Source organism: Miniopterus schreibersii, assembly GCF_964146895.1.
Source record: "Miniopterus schreibersii genome assembly, chromosome: 2".
NCBI lineage: Eukaryota > Metazoa > Chordata > Mammalia > Chiroptera > Miniopteridae > Miniopterus > Miniopterus schreibersii.
In genome coordinates, this window is record NC_138102.1 from 105,480,025 (window position 1) to 105,503,870 (window position 23,846).

At 35.6% G+C, this 23,846-nt stretch overlaps 1 protein-coding gene across 6 annotated transcripts in view; it reads right to left on the reverse strand.

Annotated features, from left to right (window-relative positions):
- ERC1 (ELKS/RAB6-interacting/CAST family member 1) overlaps window positions 1-23,846 on the reverse strand; it is a 426,664-nt gene that overhangs the window by 335,405 nt on the left and 67,413 nt on the right. For all 6 annotated transcript variants that reach the window (XM_081130861.1, XM_081130858.1, XM_081130859.1 and 3 more), the window contains exon 3: window positions 8,722-9,138. In XM_081130861.1, the coding sequence (XP_080986987.1) occupies window positions 8,722-9,138 (417 nt within the window). The remainder of the gene's footprint in view (window positions 1-8,721; window positions 9,139-23,846) is intronic.

Below are 23,846 nucleotides of genomic sequence, written 5' to 3' on the forward strand. Positions count from 1 at the left end.
ATTTTGTTTTTGTTTTCCATCACATTTATTGATTTGTGGATATTGTACCAACCTTGCATCCCCAGAATAAATCCCAGTTGATCATGGTATATGATCTTTTTAATGTATTGCTGGATCAGGTTTGCTAATATTTTGTTGAAGATTTAGCATCTATGTTCACCAGAAATATTAGCCTATAATTTTCTTTCTTCGTAATGTCTTTATCTAGTCTTGGAATTAAGACAATGCTGGCCCCAAATAATGAGCTTGGGAGTCTTCCTTCCTCTTGAATTTTTGGAATAGATTGAGGATAGGTGTTAGTTCTTCTCTGAATGTTTGGTAAAATTCACCTGTGAAGCCATCTGGTCCAGGACTTTTGTTTGTTGGGAGGCTTTTTTTATTACTGCTTCAATGTCACTAGTTATAATCTGTCTAGTCAGACTCAGTGATTCTTCCTGATTATGTTTTGGAAGGTTCTATGTTTCTAGAAGTGTATCCATTTCGTCCAGATTGTCCAATATGTTAGCATACAATTTTTCATAATATTTTCTTATATTCCTTTGTATTTCTTTGGTAGCAGTTGTTATTTCTCCTCTTTCATTCCTGATTTTATTTATTTGGGTCCTACCTATTTCTTGATCTATCTAATTAAAGGTTTCTCAATCTTGTGTGTCTTTTCAAAGAACCAGCTCTGGGTTTCATTTATCTTTAGATTTGCTTTTTTAGACTCCATTTCATTTATTTCTGCTCTGATCTTTATTATTTCCTTCCTTCTACTCATTGTGGGCTTTGTTTGTTGTTTGTTTTAAACTTCCTTTAAGTGTAAAGTTAGATTCTTTATTTGAGATTATTCTTGCTTCTTGAGGAAGACTTGCAATGCTATGAATTTCCCTCTCAGGACTGCTTTCACTGTGTCCCACAGATTTGGGGTTGTGTTCTCACTTTCATTTGTTTCAAGCTATCCTTTGATTTCTTCCTTGATCTCATTGTTAACTCATTCATTGTTAAGTAACATGTTATTTACTCTCCATGTCTTTATGTATTTTTCAATTTTTTTCTTGTTATTAATTTCTAGATTCCTACCATCATGGTCAGAGAAGATGCTTGATATAATTTCAATCTTCTTAAATTTATTGAGACTTGTTTTGTGTCCTATCATGGTCTATCCTAGAAAAATGTTCCATGTACACTTGAAAAGAATGTATATTCCACTGCTTTTGGGTGAAATGCTCTGAAGATATCAATTAAATTCACATCTGATTTAGTGTGTCATTTGAGGTCACTGTTTCGTTGTTGATTTTCTGTCTGGGAGATCTATCCACTGGTGTCAATGACGGGTTAAACTGTCCTACTATGACTGTATTACTGTCAATCTCTCCCTTCATGTCTATCAAGATTTGCTTTACATATTTAGGCAATCCTATGTTGGGTGCATAAAGATTTACAAGGATTATATCCTCATTTTTAATTGGTCCCTTAATCATTATGCAGTGTCCTTCATTGTCTCTCACGACATCCTTTGTTTCAGAGTATATTTTGTCAGATAAAAGCATTGCTACCCCAGCGTCCTTTTTTGCTTTCGATTCTCATGAAATATCCTGCTGCATCCCTTCTAGTCTCTGTGTACCTTTGGTTCTGAAGGGGCTCTCCTATAGATCTCTCACACACACACACACATATGGGCTTTGTTTTCTTATCCATTCACCTAACCTACGCCTTCTGATTAGAGTATTTAAGCCAATTACATTTAAAGTGATTACTGACCAGTACATATTTATTGCCATTTTATTAACTATATTCCTCTGGTTTGTTTTGTTTGGGTTTTTTTCCTTCTTCTTCAAGCAGGCCCATTAACATTACTTGTAATACTGGTTTGGTGGTAACAAACTCCTTTAGCTTTCTCTTGTCTGGGAAGCTCTTTATTTGTCCTTTAATTTTAAATGATAACCTTGCTCAGTAAAGTAGTCTTGGTTGCAGGTCCTTGCCTTTCATCACTTTAACTATTTCATGGCAATCCCTTCTGGCCTGGAATGTTTCTGTTGAGAAATCAGCTGACAGTCTTATAGGAGCTCCCTTGTAGGTAACTTGTCTTTCTCTTGCTGTTTTTAAGATACCCTCTTTGAGTTTAAACTTTGCCATTTTAATTATGATGTGTCTTGGTGTGGATCTCTTTGGGTTCATCTTGTTTGGGACTCTCTGCACTTCCTGGACTTGTATGACTTTTCACTTCACCAGGTTAGGGAAATTTCTATTATTTCTTCAAATAGGTTCTTGACCACTTGTTCTCTCTTGTCTCCTTCTGGTAGTCCTATGATGCAAATGTTGTTACACTTCATGTTGTCCAAAAGTTCCTTTAAACTGTCCTTGTGTGTTTGTTTTTTTTAAATTTATCTTTATTGTTAAAAGTATTACAGATACCCCCCTTTTATTCCCCCATTGATCCCCTCCACCCCAAATCCACCCTCACCCAGGCCCCCACCACACTACTAGGTCCATGGGCTATGCATATATGTATATAAGTTCTTCGATTAATCTCTCCCCACCCATACCCCAATCCGCGCCTTCCCACTGAGATTCATCAGTCCATTCCATGCTTCCATGTGTCTTGATCTATTTTGTTCCTCAGTCTCTTTTGTTTATTAGATTCCACATATGAGTGAGACCATGTAAAACTGAATCAGGAAGAACCAGAAAACCTGAATAGGTCAATAACAACTGATGAAATTGGAACAGTAATAAAAAAAAACTCCCAGCAAACAAAAGCCCTGGTCTGGATGGCTTCACAGGGGAGCTTTCTAATTCTTCAGTTGTAGGGTTAGATACTTCATTAAAAGTTTTCTTGGTTTCTGAGGTAGGCTTGTAGTGCTATGAACTTTCCTCTTAGGACTGCTTTAGCTATGTCCCATAGATTTTGGGTTGTGGTGTGTCCCTTTTCATTTGATTCTAGAAAGTTTTTGATTTCTTTTTTGATCTTATTGGTAACCCATTCATTGTTTAATAGCATGCTATTTAGCCTCCATGTATTTGAATAGTTTTGAGTGTTTTCACTGCAGTTGATTTCTAATTTCATGTCATGTGATCTGAGATGCTTGATATAATTTCAATCTTCTTGAACTTGTAGAGACTGGTTTTGTGTCTTAACATGTGGTCTATCTTTGAGCAAGACCCATGTATACTTGGAGAGGAATGTATATTCTGCAGCTTTGGGGTGAAATGTTCTGTAAATATCAATTAAATCCATCTGATCTAGTGTGCCATTTAGAGTCACTGTTTCCGTGCTGACTTTTTGTCTGGAAGATCTATCCAGTGAAGTCAGTGGGGTGTTAAAGTCCGTGACTATGACTGTATTGCTGTTTATCTCTCCTTTAAAGTCCTTAAGGTTATTATTGCTAGGTCATTATTTATTGCCATTTTAATTCTTTATGCCTATGTTTCCTTCTATTTCTTCTTTTTTTACAGCAGTCCCTTTAACATTTCTTACAATGCTTCTATTTCTACTTCTAATTACAGCATTTCCTGCAATACTGGTTTGGTGATGATATACTCATTTAGCCTTTTTTTTGTCTGGGAAGCTCTTTATTTCACCATCTATTTTGAATGCTAGTTTTGCTGGATAGAGTAGTCTTGGTTTCAAATCCTTGTTCTGCATTACCTTGAATACTTCATGCTATTCCCTTCTGGCCTGTAGAGTTTCTCATGAGAAGTCAGCTGACAACCTTATGGGAGCTCCTTTGTAGGTAATATTGCTTTTCTCTTGCTGTCTTTAAGATTCTCTCTGTCTTGAATTTTTGGCATTTTAACTATGGTGTGTTGGGCATTGGCCTCTATGGATTCTTCTTGCTTGGGACTCTCTGTGCCTCCTGAACTTGTGTGCCTTTTTCCTTGACCAGGGAAGTTTTCTGCCATTATTTCTTCAAACAGGTTCTATAACCCTTGTTTACTTTCTACTTCAGGCACTCCTATGATGTGAATATTGTGACATTTCATGTTGTCCCCACAGCTCCCTTAAACTGTCCTGGTTTTTGTTTTGTTTTTTCTTTTTGGATGTCTGATGAAGTGATATTTTTCTACCCTATCTTCTAATTTGCTTATCTGATCCTCAGCTTGCTCAAATCTGCTGTTTATCCCTTCCAATGTATTCTTTAGTTCTGCTATGTCATTCAGTATTCTGAACTCTATATCTGATAGACTGCTTATCTCCATTTCATTTAGCTCTTTTTCTGGAGATTTCTCTTGTTCTTTCATTTGGGGCTTGTTTTTTGGTCTCCCCATTTTGGCTGCCTATTTGGGTTTGTTTCTATGTATTAGGTAGGCCTGCTAGGATTCTCAGTCTTTTTGGAAGGTCTCTGGTGCAGGCCAATGCCAGACGCCTTCAGTACCCTGTTCAGAGCTATCAACAACCCACGGTTTGAGATCCCCTCTGTTAGGACTACGTGCATTTAGACAGGACCAAGATGCACACCAAAGTCTGCTTTTCCAAGGCCTGGGTCCAGAAGCAGATTAGGCAAAGACTCAACGCATTCTGAGGTCTGCCTCTGCCTACAGGCTGGTTAATCTGATTCTCTTAATGAGCCTCAGGCTATAGAAACTCCAAGGGGTACGGCAAGAGGTTTTTCCAGCAGGGTGGGGAAACTGCTTCCTCCTCAGGCTAAAGCTGCTTGGAGGGCAAATGTCTGCCTGAGAAAGATGTCCTCTGCAGTATGGGGGAATGACTCAGCACAGGAATACAGAGGGGTATCCTCTGAACTCTATCTCCAGAGCCCACACCCTTAGTTCGCTTCACACAACTCCAGTCCACTCTTCCCCCCCTCTGCTAGAGCCCAAGGTGAGTGGCTGCACACAAAACTTTGTGTTGGCTCTTTAAGAGAATGCCTGCATTTCCAGCCATCTCTTCCTTACAGACAGAAACCCAGCAGCTTTTCACTGCCAGATATTATGTGGGCACCTGAGTTCTGGTGCTCTTGGCTGGGAAGCCCAGCCTAGGGTCCTCAGTGGGAACCTCCCACAGCACAGATATCCCTCCAGACCTTCAGCTGCTGCCTGTGGGAACCTGGCTAGCCCTCTTATGCCTTTGCACTTCCTACCAGCCTCTATGCGGTCTCCACTTTTCCTCCTTGGTTATGAGGGTGCTCTCCAGCTCATCTTCTGTTGCAGCTGATTATTCAGGATCGTTTTTCTGTATTTTAGTTGTAATTACAGGTGGGTCCCAGGAGAGTGTCAGTGTGGCTTCCACTTAGGCTGCCGCCATCTTTAATCTCCCTGTCCTCATGCTTTTTAAGTATTCTTTTTTTTTTTGCTGCTCTAATTGAGTGATTTTTTTTTTCTACCTTGTCTTCTTTGCTGATTTGATCCTGTGCTTCTTTTAACCTACTGTTAATTCCTTCCAGTGTATTCTTTATTTCAGCTATGTCATTCTTCATTTCTGATTGGTTGTTTTTCATGGTTTCTACGTCCTTTTTCATGCTGTTGAGCATCCTTATAACCATTACTTAGAACTCTGTATTTGATAAGCTGATTACCTCCATTTCATTCAGTTCTTTTTCTGGAGATTTCCCCTGTTCTTTCATTTGGGGCATGTTTCTTTGTCTCCCTCATTTTGGCTTCCTCTTTGTGTTATTTCTATGTATTAGACAGATCAGCTATGACTCTGTATCTTCATGGGGTGGCCTTATGTAGTAGGTGTCCTTGTGGGGTCCAGTAATGCAGTCTCCTTGATCACCTGAACTCGGTGCTCCAAGGAATGTCCCTGTGTGGTTTATGTGGGCTTGCCTGTTGTAACTGAGTCTTGATTGCTATTGGCCTATTCCTATGTGCAATCGACCCTCAGGAGGGCTGACTGTGATGCTCAACACCAACCACAGCATGTGAGCTGCTATGCAGGTGCTGACCACACGAAGTGGAATTCGTTCAGCAGAGTTTGGTGACTGCCAAGATCTCCCTTTGGATATGCTGCTTGTGAAGCTAACTGAATCCTGTTCTGATGTTGTCTAAAGCTGGCCACTGAGTGTGTTGGTTTCAGGGCCTCTTGGGAGGGACTCTGGCACAGGCCAAACTCAGATACTGCCTGTGACTGGCCCTTGGCAACCAGTCTGTAACCATAAGCAATAGATAGTTTGCGGCTGCCTCTGCTGGGCCTGGGTACATGGAGGAAGGACCAAGATGCTCACCAAGGTCAGCTTTTACAAGCACCAGACCTGGGAACAGGTCAGCAAAGTCCCAAGGTACCCTAAATCCGCTTCTGCCTGCCTCTGTCTACTGGCTACCTCATAGGCTCAGTCACTGAAAGAACCTCTGTCTGTACCAAATTTTGTGAAGTAGGTTCTTAGTGAGTTACCTGGCAGGGGCGAGTGGTGTTCACCAGACTGGCATAGGTTCAAACTTGGTGCCAGTGCTGGGTCTGAGGCCACTGAGCAAATGCCCCCTGGTATATGAAGTCTACTTTCCACCCACTGTGTGCTTGCACACCTTTGTGTTAGGGCAGGGTTTCTTGGAGTCATTAGGGTGAGGCAAGCAGAGTTTATCAGGTTCAAACAGACCGAGATCTACCCTAGTGAAAGGAGGGCTCTGCTCCAGTTAGGCATGTGAGGGAAAAATGGCCCCTGTTCTAGAGCCAAATAGCTTAGTCTGTCCCAGATTCAGTCTCAGTGTGGCTTCTTCTGTAAATCCTTCATTATTAGACTTCTCTTCAGTAGTCTTCAGTTGATTACTCAGGATGATTTTTCCATAATTTTAGTTGTAACTCCAGTTTTGTCCTGGGAGGAGGCAAGAGTAGCTTCCACATACTCCTCTGTCATCTTGGATTTCCCCAACAAGGCCCATATTTCTTTCCACATTATGTACATAAGTGGAACTTGATATTTGTAGAGCCTGTTATTTGAAAATCAGTGGTAAATTCATGGATTTTCTACCACTTTTTCAAATTTACCAAAATTCTGATTGTTCTGCCAGAATACATGGTGGCTTTTCACAATACTTAGCAATTTACTATTTATTAACCCCAAAACTCAAAATTGAATAGATGTAAGTTGAAATAATCAGAAGAGAAGCAGTAAAAATGTAATATTCAAACTCCATCATGATGCTGGTACAGTTTTCATGTTGCATGATGTTTGAGATTATTACAACTTCTCTAACAATGTCCTATGGCCAGGTTCTGGATTACCTCATTAAAATATAGACTTTGAAGTAAACTGAAACTCAGGATGTGTCTATAACAGGAATTTACAGAAAATTTTCTATAACAGTATGATGTGGTAATTTGAAGAACATAACATATACATTGCTACAGATTAATCATAAGAATATAGTGTATGTTGTTGAGAGGATCAACTGGTCCAATCACTCTAAAAGACAAGTTAATGTTTCAAAAATGTACATACTCTGTGAATAAATTTATTTATAGGAAATTATCCTAAAAAATTAATGTACAGGGATATATGATTAAGGATATTTAGTGCAGCACAATTTTATAATACTGAAAAATTAATAGTGGTCTAAATATTCAATAGTAAGAGATATTCAAATAAATGCAATGAAACATTATAAATGCATCTGAAATTACAAAACTCTACATGTACTGACAAAGAAAGACAGTCCAGACAAATTATTAAGAAAAGCAGGTGACATTACATTATTTATAGCTGCATACACAAAATGAAAATTGACAGTTAGCACTGGGTAATTATACCTTGGATTTAAACTTTTTGCTAATCTATTTTCTAATTTTACTATAATAAACTACAATGGATTTACTCTATAATAAAATTGATTTTAAGAAACAATGAATTTCTCTTTCAAAAATAAAAATGTCCTCACTAAATATTTCAGATTTTTGGCAAAAGGAGAAATTGTGGAACAAACTATAAATTTAAAAGTATTATTTTAAAAGTTGCTATTTTGTTGTTTTGGAAATATTCCTTTTTTTTCCCAACAGCCTTCCTCACATTTCATTTAAAAAGGAATTATTCACACTGGCACTAACACAATTCTAAGTTGTTTTTTTCCCCTATCCAAATCTGAAAGTTATGTGAGGTCTCTGACCACATGTAGAGAATTATAGCTGTCAATTTCTTTAATTCAGTGTAAGAAGAATTTTTTATTTATGCTTTCTTAAAATGAAGCATTATCTAGAAAAGTGAAAAATTATCAATAGTCACAGTGGTCAGCTGAACTCTGAGTTTACTCTCTAAAAAATAAGTGACAGTGTGCCTATATATCATTCTTTCTCACTATGCCTCCATGGCAGCAAATGATTTTTATCACATATATTTTACAGCAAGGCAACAGTTTCCATGGAAACCACAAGGCAAATATCCATTACTGCTGCCAAGGACTTTATGAACACACCTAAACTGAAGTTACCGTTTACTTTCTCTTATTAATATTTTAAAATTGAGCAACAGTTAGCTACTCTGATTCTGGTTTTGTTGCTCCTCTGAACAAATCAAAAGATGAGTAACAAATAAAGAAAATTCTGTGACTCTCTAGAAACAAAATGAGTCTATAGAAACCAGGAGGGGAAAAGAAAGATCCAGAAAGTTATCAAGCCAGTATATATACCAGTTAATATCATCTTGTACAAGAGAGCAAATCAGAATAGAAAACAGTGAACCACTTAAATACCAAAGAAAAAATTCCCTTCCACTAGGCTCAGTAGAGCATATAAATTTATCTAGGCCAAGATGCTGACTAATCATGATAAAAGGACAGTAAGTTGTAACAACTGAAAAAATGGACACTCACCTCTCTCAACATATTGTTTTCTTTTTCCTTCTGCTCCAAAAGGCTTTCTAGGTGGTGGACGTGCATCTCTGCCTCTGCCAGTCGTCTTGTTCTCTCATGATCTTCTTCAGTAGCCTTAGCAGAAAGTCCTTTGCTTTGCAACATCTCCAGAAGCTTCTTGATGGATTCATCCCGAGCATTCAGGGTTTGCTTCTGAGTCTCAATACGCAGTTCCATTTCCTCCAGAGTCTTCCGAAGGAGAAACAGCTCTTTGGCCTGTCTTTCATGTTCAGCATGTAGTCTCTGGAAATTCTCCTCCGTCAGCTCTGCCACACAAGGTTCACCAGTCCTACTGCTACTATCTTGCTGAAACAGCTGGTTCAGGTCCCTTTGGATCCGTAATTCATCCTGGAGAGCCTGAATTGTCATTTGCATGTGCTAGAACCAAGACAAAAAAGAAAACCTCAAATCAGCTTTCCTCCTCAGGCAGCAAAAACAGAGCAGATTAGGGAATCAGAAAATAACTATCAGGACTCTCAGAACCCTGCAGCCAATCAGGATCCACATTATTCCATATTACATTGTCTTAAAAAATGATTGAGATAATCTGTAGAATATCAGTAATTTAATTTATGTTTATTCCCAAAAGGAAACAAGTATAGCAGCTCCTCACTTTGCATAAGCCATGACATAATAAAGACACTGTTCAAAATAATTGAAGGTATTACTATATAGAACTGAGGGGAAGGGAGGAAAAAGACATGGGAAATTCACAGGATACAAACATATCATACAAAAAATTTCACCAAAAAAACCCCAAAAACAACAGGATATCAAAACACAAAATGACTTCTAATAATTAACTACTAGCATTTATTTAGTTTCTACATCCCAGATTGTGTCAAGCACTTTTTATGTGTTAATTCATTTTATCCTCACTAGGAGACATATACTATTATTTCAATTTTACTGATGATGACACTAGGCTTACAGAGATTTAAATAATCTGGCCAAGATCACACAGTGACAGAACTTAGATTCAAAACAAAGTAATTCTCCCAGTCCACTGAAACTAGTACTATCCAAGGGCAATAATTTGAAGCTAAAAAAGACAAAAACAAAACTTGACTATGTGAGCTTTTTATACAGGGAAGACAATATAGGTGAGTAATTAAAGGAACGTATAGATGCAGATAAACTACTAAAATGTTTGAGAGGGCACATCTTTAGCCTATGCCCCCAATGAAGGTATATGAACCTTAAATCTCAATGAAAAAATTCCAGCACATTATAGAAGGAATCTAAAAGTTGTTTTATCGCCCGGCCAGTGTGGCTCAGCAGTTGATCTAGGAGATCGCAGGTTCTATTCCCAGTCAGGGCACATGCCTAGGTTGGGGCTCAACCCCCAGTAGGAGGCGTGCAGGAGGCAGCAGATCAATGACTCTCTCATCATTGATCGTTTCTATCTCTCCCTCTTCCTCTCCTTTCCTCTCTCTGAAATCAATAAAGGCTTTTTTTTTTTTAATTAAAATAAATAAATAAAAGTTGTTACATCAACAATCTTATGTTTAGAAATGAAGAAGCAATAATAAAAGATCACTCTTTGTATTTAAGGTATCGAGGCCACAGTGAAAAGAATATTAACCCACAATCAGAAGAGATGAGTTTTAGTTCCAGTTCTCACACTAATTACCAATGTAATTTGGGACACATTGCCATCTTCTGGGTTTCATATTCTTCATATTTAAAATGAGGCTATAAATACCTGTATCATATCTTCAGAGTTAATAATATCATGGAAATCTTTGTGGTGTATATTTTAAAACATACCTCACTGAATAATTTTGGCCAACTGCAAAAAAGCAGTTATAGTAAGAATCTCAAAGAAATGATTTGCCAAGCGTACGAGATGTATGTACAGAGACCCTCATTGTTGTTTATGATAGTCACAAAATTAAAAACAAACCTAAGTGGATATCAGTAGGTGACAAGTAAATGAGGAATGTCCACACAATTCAACACTCTACATCAATAAAAAGTAATAATGTAGATTTATATTTACTAATAAAAACTATGGTCACAATGTAAGTATAAGAAAGCAGACAATATAATAGCAAGTACAGAATGATCTCAATTCTAATTTTTAAAAGACTATATATGTGAAGAGAAAAGTCTAAAAGGATATAAACAATTACCAATGACTATCTCTGGGTATGGGTAACTTTCACATTTTTTTCATATCTTTTTGTACTGTCTAAATCTCCTATAGTAAGCATATAAACCTTTTGTAATTTAAAAAAAAAACAACTTTTAAAATAAGAAAAATAGTCTTCAGAGATTCCTGCTTGGGTGCAAAACACTGTGTTCAATTTGCTACCACTCTGTGTTAAAAAAGAAAAAAAAAGAAAAAAAAGGAGGGGAAAAATAAATAATTACTATTTATTATAACTGGGGGAAAAGATATTTATAAGAAATTAAAATATATCTGGAAAGTTATATCTGGAAAGTACACAAGAAACTAATGGTTATTTTGTAAGAAGAAGAAGGCAGAAAAGGAGGAGGGGGAAGAGGAGGAAGGAGGAGGAAGGAGGAGGAAGGAGGAGGAAGGAGGAGGAAGGAGGAGGAGGAGGAGGAGAAGAAGAAGAAGAAGGAAGAGGAGGAGGAGGAGAAGGAGAAGAAGAAGAAAAACTGGAATGGTTGAAGGACAAATTATAAAAGACTGTACTATATTTATTTTATTCCTCTTGAAATTTTTTTAACTGAGGTATGATTGACATTGAAAATTTTTTAAAATAGCTTTACTGAGATATATAATTCATATACCATAGAGTCCACCTATTTAAAGTGTACAACTCAGTGGTTTTCAACATATGAAAAGTTGTACATCGATCCCTACTATCTAATTCTAGAACACTTTCATTACCCCTAAGCGAAATCCAGTACCCATTAGCAGTCACTTCCTATCTTGCCTCCTCCTAACTTCCTCTTGAATTTGAAATGAATGTACTACCTACTCAAAAATTAAATTTTAAAAAAAGTACCTACCAATATTTTTCAGCCTTAAAAAGGATTGAAATTCTGACACATGCAACAATGATGAACCTTGAGGATATTACACTAAATTAAATAAGCCAGTCACAAAAGACAAATATTGTATGATTCTACTTATATGAGGTACCTATAAGAGTCAAATTATAGAGATAGAAAGTAGAACAGTGGTTGCCAGGAGCCGCAAATAGGGAGTTATTGTTTAACTTGCAGAGAGACTCGGTTTTACAGGATGAAGAGTTCTGGAGATGGACGGCAGTGACGGCTGCAAAACAATATGAACGGAGTTTAGGCCACTGAACTGTACGCTTGAAAGATGATTAAGATGGGAAACTGAAGATAATGTAAGGGGTATTTTACAGAAAAGGGGGAGGGTGGTAATACCTACCACAGAATTCTACTGTTGTGGATATTTAATCATTTGCTTATAACTATTGATAAATATTTATGTTGGTTCTCATTTTTCACTATTGTAACAGGCACCTTCATATGTATATCTTTGCACATGTACCCAAATTTTTCTTGGAAATCAATTTTCATAGGTAGAATTGCTAGATTAGAGGATATACAGTTACAATATTGATACATATTCCAAATTATATCTCATGGGGTCTGTAGAGATTTAAACTTCCACCAAACAATGTCTGGGAGTGGCCATTTCCCTATACCTTTAACAACTATGGGTTTTTCTTTCTTTCATTTTCTGGCATTTCTTTGATTACAAGTGAGGCTGAATATCTATTCACACATCTACTGGCACTTTGTATACCTTCCTTTGCAACTCAGCTGTTCTTATTCTTTGCCAATTTTGCTATTGGGACATTTAATTATTTTCCTAATCCATTTTAAGAGCTTAAATAACCTTCTGCTTGCTGTGTATGTTACAAATATATTCCCAAGTCTGTCATTTTTCTTTGAACATAGTTTATAGCAACGTTTAAATAGAAAAAAAATTAATGCAAAGATATCAATCTTTTTCTTGAAAGCATTGCTTTTTCTCACCAAGAATAAATATACAATAACATTAATTCATCAATTAAAATTACCAAATAAAATTACACACCATATAGAACAATAAATTCAAAGTGGATTTATGATTTAAATATAAAACTCAAAACCATACAACTCCTAGAAGAAAACACAGGCAGTAAGATCTCGAATATTTCTATTAGCAATATTTTTTCTGATATATTGCCTCAGGCAAGGGAAAGAAAACAAAAGATAAACAAATGGGACTACATCAAACTAAAAAGTTTTTGCACAGCAAACAAAACTATCAACAAAACAAAAATACTACTTACTGAATGGGAGAATGTATTTGCCAATGACACATCTGATAAGGGGTTAATATTCAAAATTTATAACAAACTCATACAACTCAACACCAAAAAACCCAAACCAATTAAAAAGTGGGCAGAGGACCTGAATAGACACTTCTTCAAAGAAGACATAGAGATGGCCAATGCATATGAAAATATGCTCAATGTCACTAACCAGAGAAATGCAAATTAAAATCAGTGAGATATCACCTCACAACTGTCATAATACCTATTATCAATAGAATACCTATTATCAATACATTAACAAACAACAAGTTTTGATGAGGATGTAGAGAAAAGGGAACCCTCATGCACTGCTGGTGGGAATGCAGATTGGTGCAACCACTATGGAAAACAGGAGTTTCCTCAAAAAATTACAAACAGAACTTCCATATGACCCAGCAATCCCACTTCTTGTTATTTATCTGAAGAAATACAAAACACTAACTTGAAAAGATATTAATGCAACCCTATGTTCATTGCAGCATTATTTACAAGAGCTAAAATATGGAAGCAGCCTAAGTGTCTATCGATAGACGAGTGGATAAAGATATGGCGCATATATACAATGGAATATTACTTGGCCATAAAAAAGAATGAAATTCTGCCACTTGAGACAACATAAATAGACCTAGAAGGTATTATTCTAAGTGAAATTAGTCATACAAAGCCGGACAAATACCGTATTATTTCAGGTATATATGAAATCTAAAAACAAAAACAAAAGACATAAACAATACAAAAACAAAGTCACAGACACAGAGAACAAATTGGTGGTTGAATGATAGGAGACGGACTGAGGGGATGCATGAAAAAGTCAAAAGGGATTAAGAAATACAAATTGTCAATAACTAAAATAATCACAGGGATGTAAAGTACAGCATAGGGAATATAATCAATAACATTGCAACAAATATGTATGATGTCAGATTGGTACTAGACTTATCAGCATAATCACTTTGTAAGTTATATAAATGTCTAATCACTACATTGTACACCTGAAACTAATATAATATTGTATGTCAAATGTAACTGAGAAATTTTTTTAAATAACAGGATAAAAGCAAAAATAAATAAATAAACCAAATACAGCTATCAAGCAAACAAGAATGAAACTGACTACACTAGGCAACTGACAGACTATAATAATCTACTATTGTATTGTTTTAGAGATACTAAGAACAAGTGTAGTAAGACAAGAGAAGGAAATAAAAGGTATAAGAATTAGAAAGGAAGAAACACAATCATTAGAGATTTTAAGATAAAAATTTAGTAGAAATCATAGATAAAATATCTGATTCATTAAGAGCAGCAAACCTGGTGACTATAAGATAAACATAATATTTAACTAAATTTCTCTACACAGGAACAAATCTTAATAAAGTCTAATTAAAAACAGAGAAAGAAAGCCTTGATAAGACCAAAAGGACACCTGGGGATAAAAATAACGAAAGCCCTGAGCAATGTGGCTTGGTTGGATGGAGCGTCGTCCCTTACAACAACAAAAAGTGGTGGGTTTGATTACTGGTCAGGGCACAGGCCCAGGTTGAGAGTTCGATTTCCAGTCAGGGCACATGCAGAAGGCAAATGATCGATGTTTCTCTCTCCCCCCTCCCTCCCCTTTCTCTAAAATCAATTAAAAATAATAACAATAACAACAAAAAGTAAAGGATTTTATAGAGAAAATCATGTATTTTTCTTGAAAGTAAAATAAGTATTTATTGTATACAATCCCCTAATATTTTTCATGGCAACCTTCAAATCAAGTGTGTCTAAAACTCTTTTGCACATGCTACTGTAAAATGTTAAGTACATAAAAGAAACCTTTAAAAATTAATGAAAATTTTAAGAAACAAAATAAATCAATTTAGATTTATTAATCAAAAGATTGCTTTATGTTTTAGCAGCGCTGTGGAGAGCAAATAAGAATACCATATGGAACTTCATGGGGGTATTTAAAAGGAAAATAAATTTCTTCACTGTAACCAATTCTATCACATAAACCCCATTAAATACATTTGTTACCATGATTTTCAAAATGACATTTAACTGCTGCTGAATACATATTTGCAGGTACCACACTGTACTTGCTATTGGAATATCTGTCTATGACCGAAATCTTTTATCACCACTGCAGCTGACAGTATACTTTTAAGGGAGAGATATTTGGATATCAAGTTAGAAACACTACTAATATAATTAAAATTTGACATAAAGAAAAAACAAAACAAACACAAAACAAAAAACAATAAAAACAGCTCATAGACAGAGAGAACAGATTGGTGGTTACCAGAGGCAGGGAGTGGGGGGTGGGCAAAATGGGTGAAGACAGGTCAAAAGGTTCAAAGTTCCAGTTATAAAATAAACAAATGCTGGGGATGTAATGTCCAGCATGGCGACTATAGTTAATTCTGTACTGCATATCTGAAAGCTGCTGAGATCTCATCACAAGGGAGTAAACCTTTTCTGTAACTATGTATGGTGACAGATGTTAACTAGACTTCTTGTAGTGATCATTTTGCAACGCATACAAATACTGAGTCACTGTGTTGTGTACCTGGAATTAATATGTTATATGTCAATCATATTGCAATGTTTTAAAAAATGTGTTTGAGATTTATCCGCACTGATACATGTAGCTCTAGGTCATTCGTTTTATCAGCTGCATAATACAGGTTCACATAGTTTCTTATCCAAATTCTAAAATCCAAAAAGCTCTAAATTTTTTTCTAAACTTCTTTAATGGGAAAACCTGACTCAGCAGCTATGAAGCTATTTCTCATCTATTTATCCAATTTAACATGAGTGTTAGTAAGTTTTACTATAAATATATTAATATATTTGATTATTGGGTACTGCTCAGACCTTAGTGGGAGTGTTACACAATGTACAGTATATATATTCAATTATTTACAAATTTTGAAAAAAATTTAGATTCCAAAATACATCTGCCCTCAGTATTTTGGAGAAAGGGATGGTGTACTTACATTCCATTTTATAAGTAAATACTAATTTACCTACTAACCTACTGAAGAGTAGTTAGATATTTTTCCACTTTTTCACTATTATAATAAACATGTACATACATCTCCTTGTGCACATATGTAAAAGTTTCTTTCAAGTAGCCACACAGAAATGAAACTACTAGGTAGTACAGTGTTTTAAACCTTACCAGTCATTTAAACTTACCTTTTTCAATTTAATACAGAATGAGGTACGTAATACTGATGATAAAAGGAATCAGATATCCAGCATGGAATTTTCCTATCTATAAAATCTTCAATCATATAATATTTTTCATTAATCATACAACCATTTTCCTAGAAGGAAACTTCTTGTAGAAATGGATTAAGTTGCTTTTTTAAAATAAATTTTTAAAAAGCTAAATTATGTGTTTTCAATTCCCTCCGTAAGGAATAGGCAGAGTATTTTCAAAGTAGTTAATTATGAAGTTGCTTATCAGAGCCCTAGCTTCATTCTGGAAGCATGAGAATTTTTTTTTAAAAGAAAAAATTCTAACCACAGAATCTTCTCTCTCTGAAAGAGGAATAAGAGAAGAAACAGAAAAGATTGGGAAGAATTTTAATTTCTCTCCTCTTTTCACCCTATATCCTAAAATGATATCTTACCCTGAGAATCCCCACAGAAAGCAACTACTTTAATCTTACTACCAAAATTTTGATCTCAAAGATTTCTATAATACTATCTTAGAGATAAGGACCCAGAAGATTTGAAAACAATAATCAACAGTTTCAACAGTTTTCCCTTTGTCTCTTTCATATTTATTGCAAAAAATAAACAAATAGGTTTCCTTTTGTATCAGGTATTTGAAAAGTGAGTCACACAGGGATACGTGATTCAGTTACTAATGTTTAAAATAATTTTGAAGTAAATATATGAACTTTCTTTTTTCTGACAGCTTTTACAAGTTCTTTGATGCCCGTGGTATAGGGAAAATTGGCATTGTAAAATAAAGCTACTTATTTATTTTACCAAACATTGAAGACTAGAGGAAAAATACTAAAATATAATCTCTCACTGATGGAAAAAATATTTTAGTTGCTATTATGTGTCAGGCATTATGTTCCTTGCTTGAAAAACCATGGTAGATAGGCATAATGAACATGATCTGTGTCCACATAAGGGTAGGTAAGATAAACAACAGTAGATAAGGTAGTCATTAATCAAAATGCACACACACATATACAGACACACACAATTATAATTGCAAACAGGAAGAGAAGCCACAAATTCAAGGTATTAAGTGAACACATAACAAAAAGACCTTGACCTACCTTGGGAAAAAATACTAAAGTATTTTAGTAAACTGGGAAACTGGGAAAGTTTACCTAAGAAAGTTTAGTAAACTGGGAAAGTATACCTAAGAAAGTGATTTGGGGGCTAAATGAGATTTGAAGAATGAGTTAACTTCTGTTAACTATTTAAAGACACTTTCCTATGAAAGGACAATATATGTGAAGACCCTGAAGAAGGAGGGGCCATGGCACATTTGAAGAATTGAGGAGACTGAAGCACAAAGGACTTTAATAAGGTATGGCAAGAGTTTTAATGGGCTTTAAGGGCAATAGGAAGCCACTGTAAAGTTTTGAGCAGAGAATTAGCATCAGCATCAGCATCACTAACATTTATCAAGTGCTTGCCACGTGCCAAGCATGTATTACCTCATTAAATTCTTACAACAGTCACATGAGGTAAGAATTATAACCATTTTACAGATGAGGAAAGTGAGGTTTGGAGAGACTTAGCAACTTGTCAACAGTCACATAACTAGTGAGTGGTGGAGCCAGAATTCAAACATCACATGTGTATTTTAAAAAACTAAAACTGGCTGCAATGTGACTGCACATTAAGCAGAAAGAGAAAGATTGAAGGAAAGTTAGAAAACTGTTGCAATAATCTAAGCTAACAATGATGAAGACCAGACTATGAAAGTAGCCATAGGGGTGGAAAATGGATACACAGAGCAGAGGTGGGGAACCTTTTTTCTGCCAAGGGCTATTTGGATATTTATAACATCACTTGCGGGTCATACAAAATTATCAATTTAAAAGTTAGCTATGAAAAAAGCTCCGAGATTTACTGAACTTTGAGTCGGGCCTGCGGTTGTCTTGGCAGGGACAGACCAAGTGATTTCATGGGCCCTATACGGCCCATGGGCCAGACATTCTCCACCCCTGGCTTAGAAAAATACTTAGTGAGGGAGGAAAAAAAATCAACAGGACTTGACTGGCAGGATGAGAAATGAAAGAGTGAGAAAATCAAAGAAGATCCTGGAGTTTCTGACTTAAACACCCTGGACCAGTGATGGTACCATATATAAAAATGGGGGGGGGGGGATAAGAAACAACCAGAATTGAGACAAGATCATGAGTTGAATTTAAAGTGTCTTTGAGATGTTGAGGAAAAGGTTTCAAGTGAGAAACTGAGACTGTGGGTCTGGAGGAAAGATATGAGCTAAAGATAATGGAGGCTTTGATACACAGATGTTAACTGAAGCCACAATAGTAAATGAGCCTACCTATGAAAAAAAATAGAGCAAGAAGAGACAGCCATAAGACCAATCCTCCATTGAATGGATAGTACGAGAGGCTGGCAAAGAAGTCAAGAAGAGCAGTCAGAAAAATGGATAGAAATAGGAAAACACAGTATCACAGAAACTAAAAGAAGTAATAGGACCCTTTCTCTAGGTTAAGTGGAGAACACAGACCAAGAAAGATTTGCCTTTGGGTTCAATTCCAGGTTCTATGAGGATGACTTCAGCAAAGTTACTTAAACACTCTGAGTCTTAATTTATTAATCCATACTATGATTATATATAAAGAGGGTACCTATCACATTGTAAATGATCAATAAATGATAGTTACTATTGTTGTTGTTTGTAAAATCAAAAGGTGTGATTAGTGGCTTACCAAACCAGACTCTGAAACCTAGGGGGTTTGAAGAGCATCTTCTGGGAATGCCTGGCTGAACAATACTGGGGGATCTGGGTTCCCCATTTCTGCCTCAATAAGAACAGTTCTGCCTTTTTATTTTACTTCTTAAAATAAGTTTTAGTTATCAAAATATTTGTTTGAAAAAAGAGGTCTGCAGCTTTAAAAAAATTTTCAAAAACCAGTGACTGGATCATCTCAACAGTCCCTTCAATTCATTTGGATTACAGCTTATAACTCTTCACCGAAGCAAAATTGGGGGGGGGGGGGGCACAAAAAACAACCTGATAACATAACCCCCAAAAGAAACTTTACCATTTATGAAAGTTAATTAGAATAATGGTTATGAATCAATTATCTATTTATCTACTTAAAAAAAAACAGAATTCTTCTTCAAACAGTAGAAGAGAAAATTAGAAGCAAGAGACAAAACACATGGCCCACGTTAATCTGTAAATGTTTAAAATACATACACACACTTATAACGGAATCATTATGTGATATGCCACCACATGGAAAACTGAAAGTAACCCATTTAATTACCACAAATCTGTTCAATAAATAAATGTCCTCATCAACACTATATTTCCTTATTTGCTATTATAAACACAAATAAACCAATCAACCTTTCAGAAGTTAGTTCCTTTCACGCAAATCTGTCAAATCCAGTTCTCACGTTCTTCATGATTAGATGAACTGTTAAAATGAAGGCAACTATTGACCCACCGTCATCTTTTATTAATTGCTCAAAATTTCCTTCACACACTATGTCATAAGAATCCCAAGAGCACTGCAAAAGCACACGATTTTAAAATACAAAAAAGGAAAGATACAATTAAAGCCTTTAAAAAATTCAACCTGTTTTTGCTGATTTGCTGATTTATCTGCCATTGGAAATTACTACTAGCAAATGCTATCATTTAACAGAACTGACTTAATATTACTTAAGATTGTAAATTACAAAGTTTTAGTTAAAAAAGATACTGTCCTAAATGAAAAAGGGAGCCAGTATCTAGGTCACAAAATCTGCATGGCTCTGGAAAACCTCTGTCCCCTTTTAAGACAAAGTATTAGGACGTCTATGCCACAGAGTTTCAAGCTAAGTATCCCTGAGAATTTTCCGCTGCAGCAGAGGAACAACTGCTCAACACACTAGACTAAAAAGTATAATGGATAATTACCGCAAAAAGGGCCAGGCACAATGATGATAAGAAAAATAATTATATAACAATCAATGGCATAAGAAAAAATATATTAAGAGAAAATTTTAAAGGTACTAACTTCAATGAGAAAAGACTGGTGAGATTTTTCTGATCCTCTGCTTAGCATTTTCCTTTACACAGGCATATCAAAATAAAAACTACAAATAATCTGAGCATGTTAAGCAACGTTATTATTTTTCATGCAAAAGCAAGCCCTGAGTTTAAGATAGCTTAACTCTTCTTCACTGTTCACACAGTTGCAATCTTAAGCAAACAAACAAAAAATCGCTGATTATAAGCCAATGGTGCTTCAATGGCAATGATGACACTGACCCTAGTGCAATTAATCCTTTATATCAATAAAGACAAAACTGCAGGAGTAATAGAAGCTAAGTTACCCTCCTTTAGCATTTGAGTAAACAAATTTATTGGGGTTAGGCAGGAAAGCCAGCAATGACAAAGAAACATTTAGGAAGAGAAAAAGTCTGAAAAGAACAAAAGCTAATGATATGTTAGAGAACTGAGTTAATAAAAGCTAGAACACTATTTATTTTCTTCACCCAAGCAATTTTAAATCCTTATAGCTGTAACGTTTAGAAAAATAGTATAGATATACATACAGATTAGTACGGGGACACTGTGCACTCAGAGGAAAGTGCTCTACTACCTCAGCTTTTTTATATTTAAAACTCATTGTGTTAATCATTTTAAACTTCTACTACTTTTATATTTTAGTTGATAAAACAAATTTTATAGTTTGTTGTATAACATTCAGACACACGGGGGAGAGGGCCTTAGCTGTGATAGGAGATTGTCATACAGAGAGAGAGACTAATAAAATATGCAAATATATTACAGATAATGGCAGCCAGGTTTCTCACTGTAGTAAAGGGGAATGACAAATATGCAAAATAGCCTGGCCAGGCATGGATCAGCAGTTGAGCATTGACCTAGGATCCAGGAGATTACGGTTTGATTCCCGGTCAGGGCACATGCCTGGGTTGCAGGCTCGATCCCCAGTCGAGGGGTTTGCATGAGGCAGCTGATCAACAACGACTCTCTCATCATTGGTGTTTCTATTTCTCTCTCTCTTCTCCCTTCCCCTCTCTGAAATCAATAAAGATATATTTTTAAAAAAAAGTGTTGTGCAAAGTAAAAAAATACTAGAATGAATCCTATGGCGTTGGATTGGAAATGAAAGTCTCAGTGTGAACTCATGGTTTCCAATGTACAAAGATAAATATTATAGATATAAATGTGTGTAGATATATGTGTATAGGTATGAATATGCTCATGTGTGTCCACACACACACAGATATTCCCTAGCTCTGTCCATTGAGAGGGACTGGGAGAAGCAAAATCTCAATAGCAATAGCACACCTTGACGTTCTTATCTTGGCATCTAAATATTTTCTACTGAAAGGAATCCAGGCTCCTTAAAGAAATGGCAGATTCCAGGCTGAGGCATGGAAAGTACAAAGTCAGTTTGGAATCTCTTGTTATGCCAGAAAGAAAATATTCAGACTAATGAGAACATGTCAAATAAACACAGAAACAAGGTTAAACGGACTCCAACTGGAAAATTCTGGGACAAACTGAGCAGCAAAATAAATAATAATGGTACAACCTACTGAAGAAAATAGGAACCCATAGGTCCCTATAAAGACAAATTGATAGTTTGACAAAGAACGTGATATTTATATAGTCTCCAAGTATCTCTTCATAAATTACTTATTAACTACAAAGGGAAAGAGTAACTGCACAGTAGAGAAGCCTTGACATTAATCAAGTGATCAAAGAGATCATCATCAGTAATGGGACAAATGAAAATCATGAGCCACCTCACAGGATGCAATGACAAGAATATAGCATTACTTCTGTGATACTCTGTCCAATAACACACAAAGTGAATATATCATGAGGAAATACAAGACAACCCTAAACTGAATTATAGTCTATAAAATTACTGATCTGTAAACTTTAAAAATGTCAAGGACATGAAAGTCAAAGAAAGACAGGAACCGTCCTAGACTAAAAGACATGCAATCTGTGATTCTGAACTGAATCTTTTTCTATAAAGATCACCATTAGGACTACTGATGAAACTTGAGTGAGGTCTGAGGATCAGATGGTAGTAACTGTAATAATGTTAATTTTCTGAATTTGATGGTTGTATATGGTTATGGAGGAGGAGGAGGTCCTTGTTTGTGGACTTTTTCTCTAAGTTTGAGATTGCACTTTTTTTATTTACTCAAAAAGTATAATGGGGGGAAAATTCCATTCAAAGTAGAAAAAATTTACAGTTTACCAAACAGTAAAAAATGTGCATGACCTAAACTAAGAAAACTAAAAAACTATGCTGGAAAAACATAATAAAGTTTTAATCAGTATAGAAATACACCATACTTCAAATAGCTCCAAAATAATTTGTAGGCTTGACAAAAAACTGAGTGTGGTTGAGCTAGAAAAAAAATGTTTCTAAAGTTCATTTGGAATTTATTCAGTAAATCAAATAATATTTATTGAGTGGTTACTACATGTCCCATGCTAGAGAAACAGCAGTAAGCAAGGAAAACAAGATGCCCACATGGAACTGATATTTCAATGAAAGTGACAGTTAACAAAGTGCCAAGCACGTTATTTACTAATTGTGATTAATGCTATTGAAGAAATAGGATAACGGGGCAGAATAGGAGCAGAATGACCTTCTTTAGATACCGTGGTTAAGGAAGGTTAAGAAAGTAGCATTTAAGTTGAGACCTAAAATAGCCAGCACATAAGAAGAGTGGAATAAGAATATCCAACAGCAAAAAGAGTCGAAAATGGCCAATATATACTGTATATACAAAGGAAATTTTTTTCAAAAAATTTCCCAGCCACTAATACAAATTATAAACTTAGTCCCCACCAGGTGGCTCAGTTGGTTGGGGAGTTGTCCCATCCACCAGGAGGGTGGCAGGATGAATTCACCCTTAGGGCACATACCTAGCTTTCGGGTTTGATCACTTGTTGGGGCACCTGCAGGAGGCAACCAATCGAAGTTTCTCTCTCACACTGATGTTTCTCCCTGTCTGTCTGTCTCTCCCTTCCTCTCTCTCTAAAAATCAATGGAATATATCCTCGGGAGAGAATTAAAAATAATAATAATTATAAACCTGTAATAATTAAATCAATGTCATGCTGGAAAACAGATCAATGGAACAGATCTTACAATAATTACTTAATAAAGAAAAAGGAAGTGCCACAAACCAAAAGGAAACAAATTGGTCATATGTTAAGAAAGTTTTTCAATTATTAGTAAAACATCAAAGTAAATATGTTCTCCTCAACAAAATTACAAAATAAATTCCAGAAGATTAAAGAACAAGTATAAAATTCAAATTAATTAGAAAATAAAAAGAAGAAAATATAGACATATTTAATGATATTCAGATGGAGAAGGGCTTTCTAAACAAAAAAGAAATGTAAGAAATTACGAAGAAAAGTATAGTACACTTTACTGCTTAGAAATTTATACTTGTATACATCAAAACTAAAGAGCAAATGACAAATATTAAAAATTATTTACAATAAAAGTGACCAAAAGAACCTTTATCCTCACTATATAAAAAGCCCATATTAATACT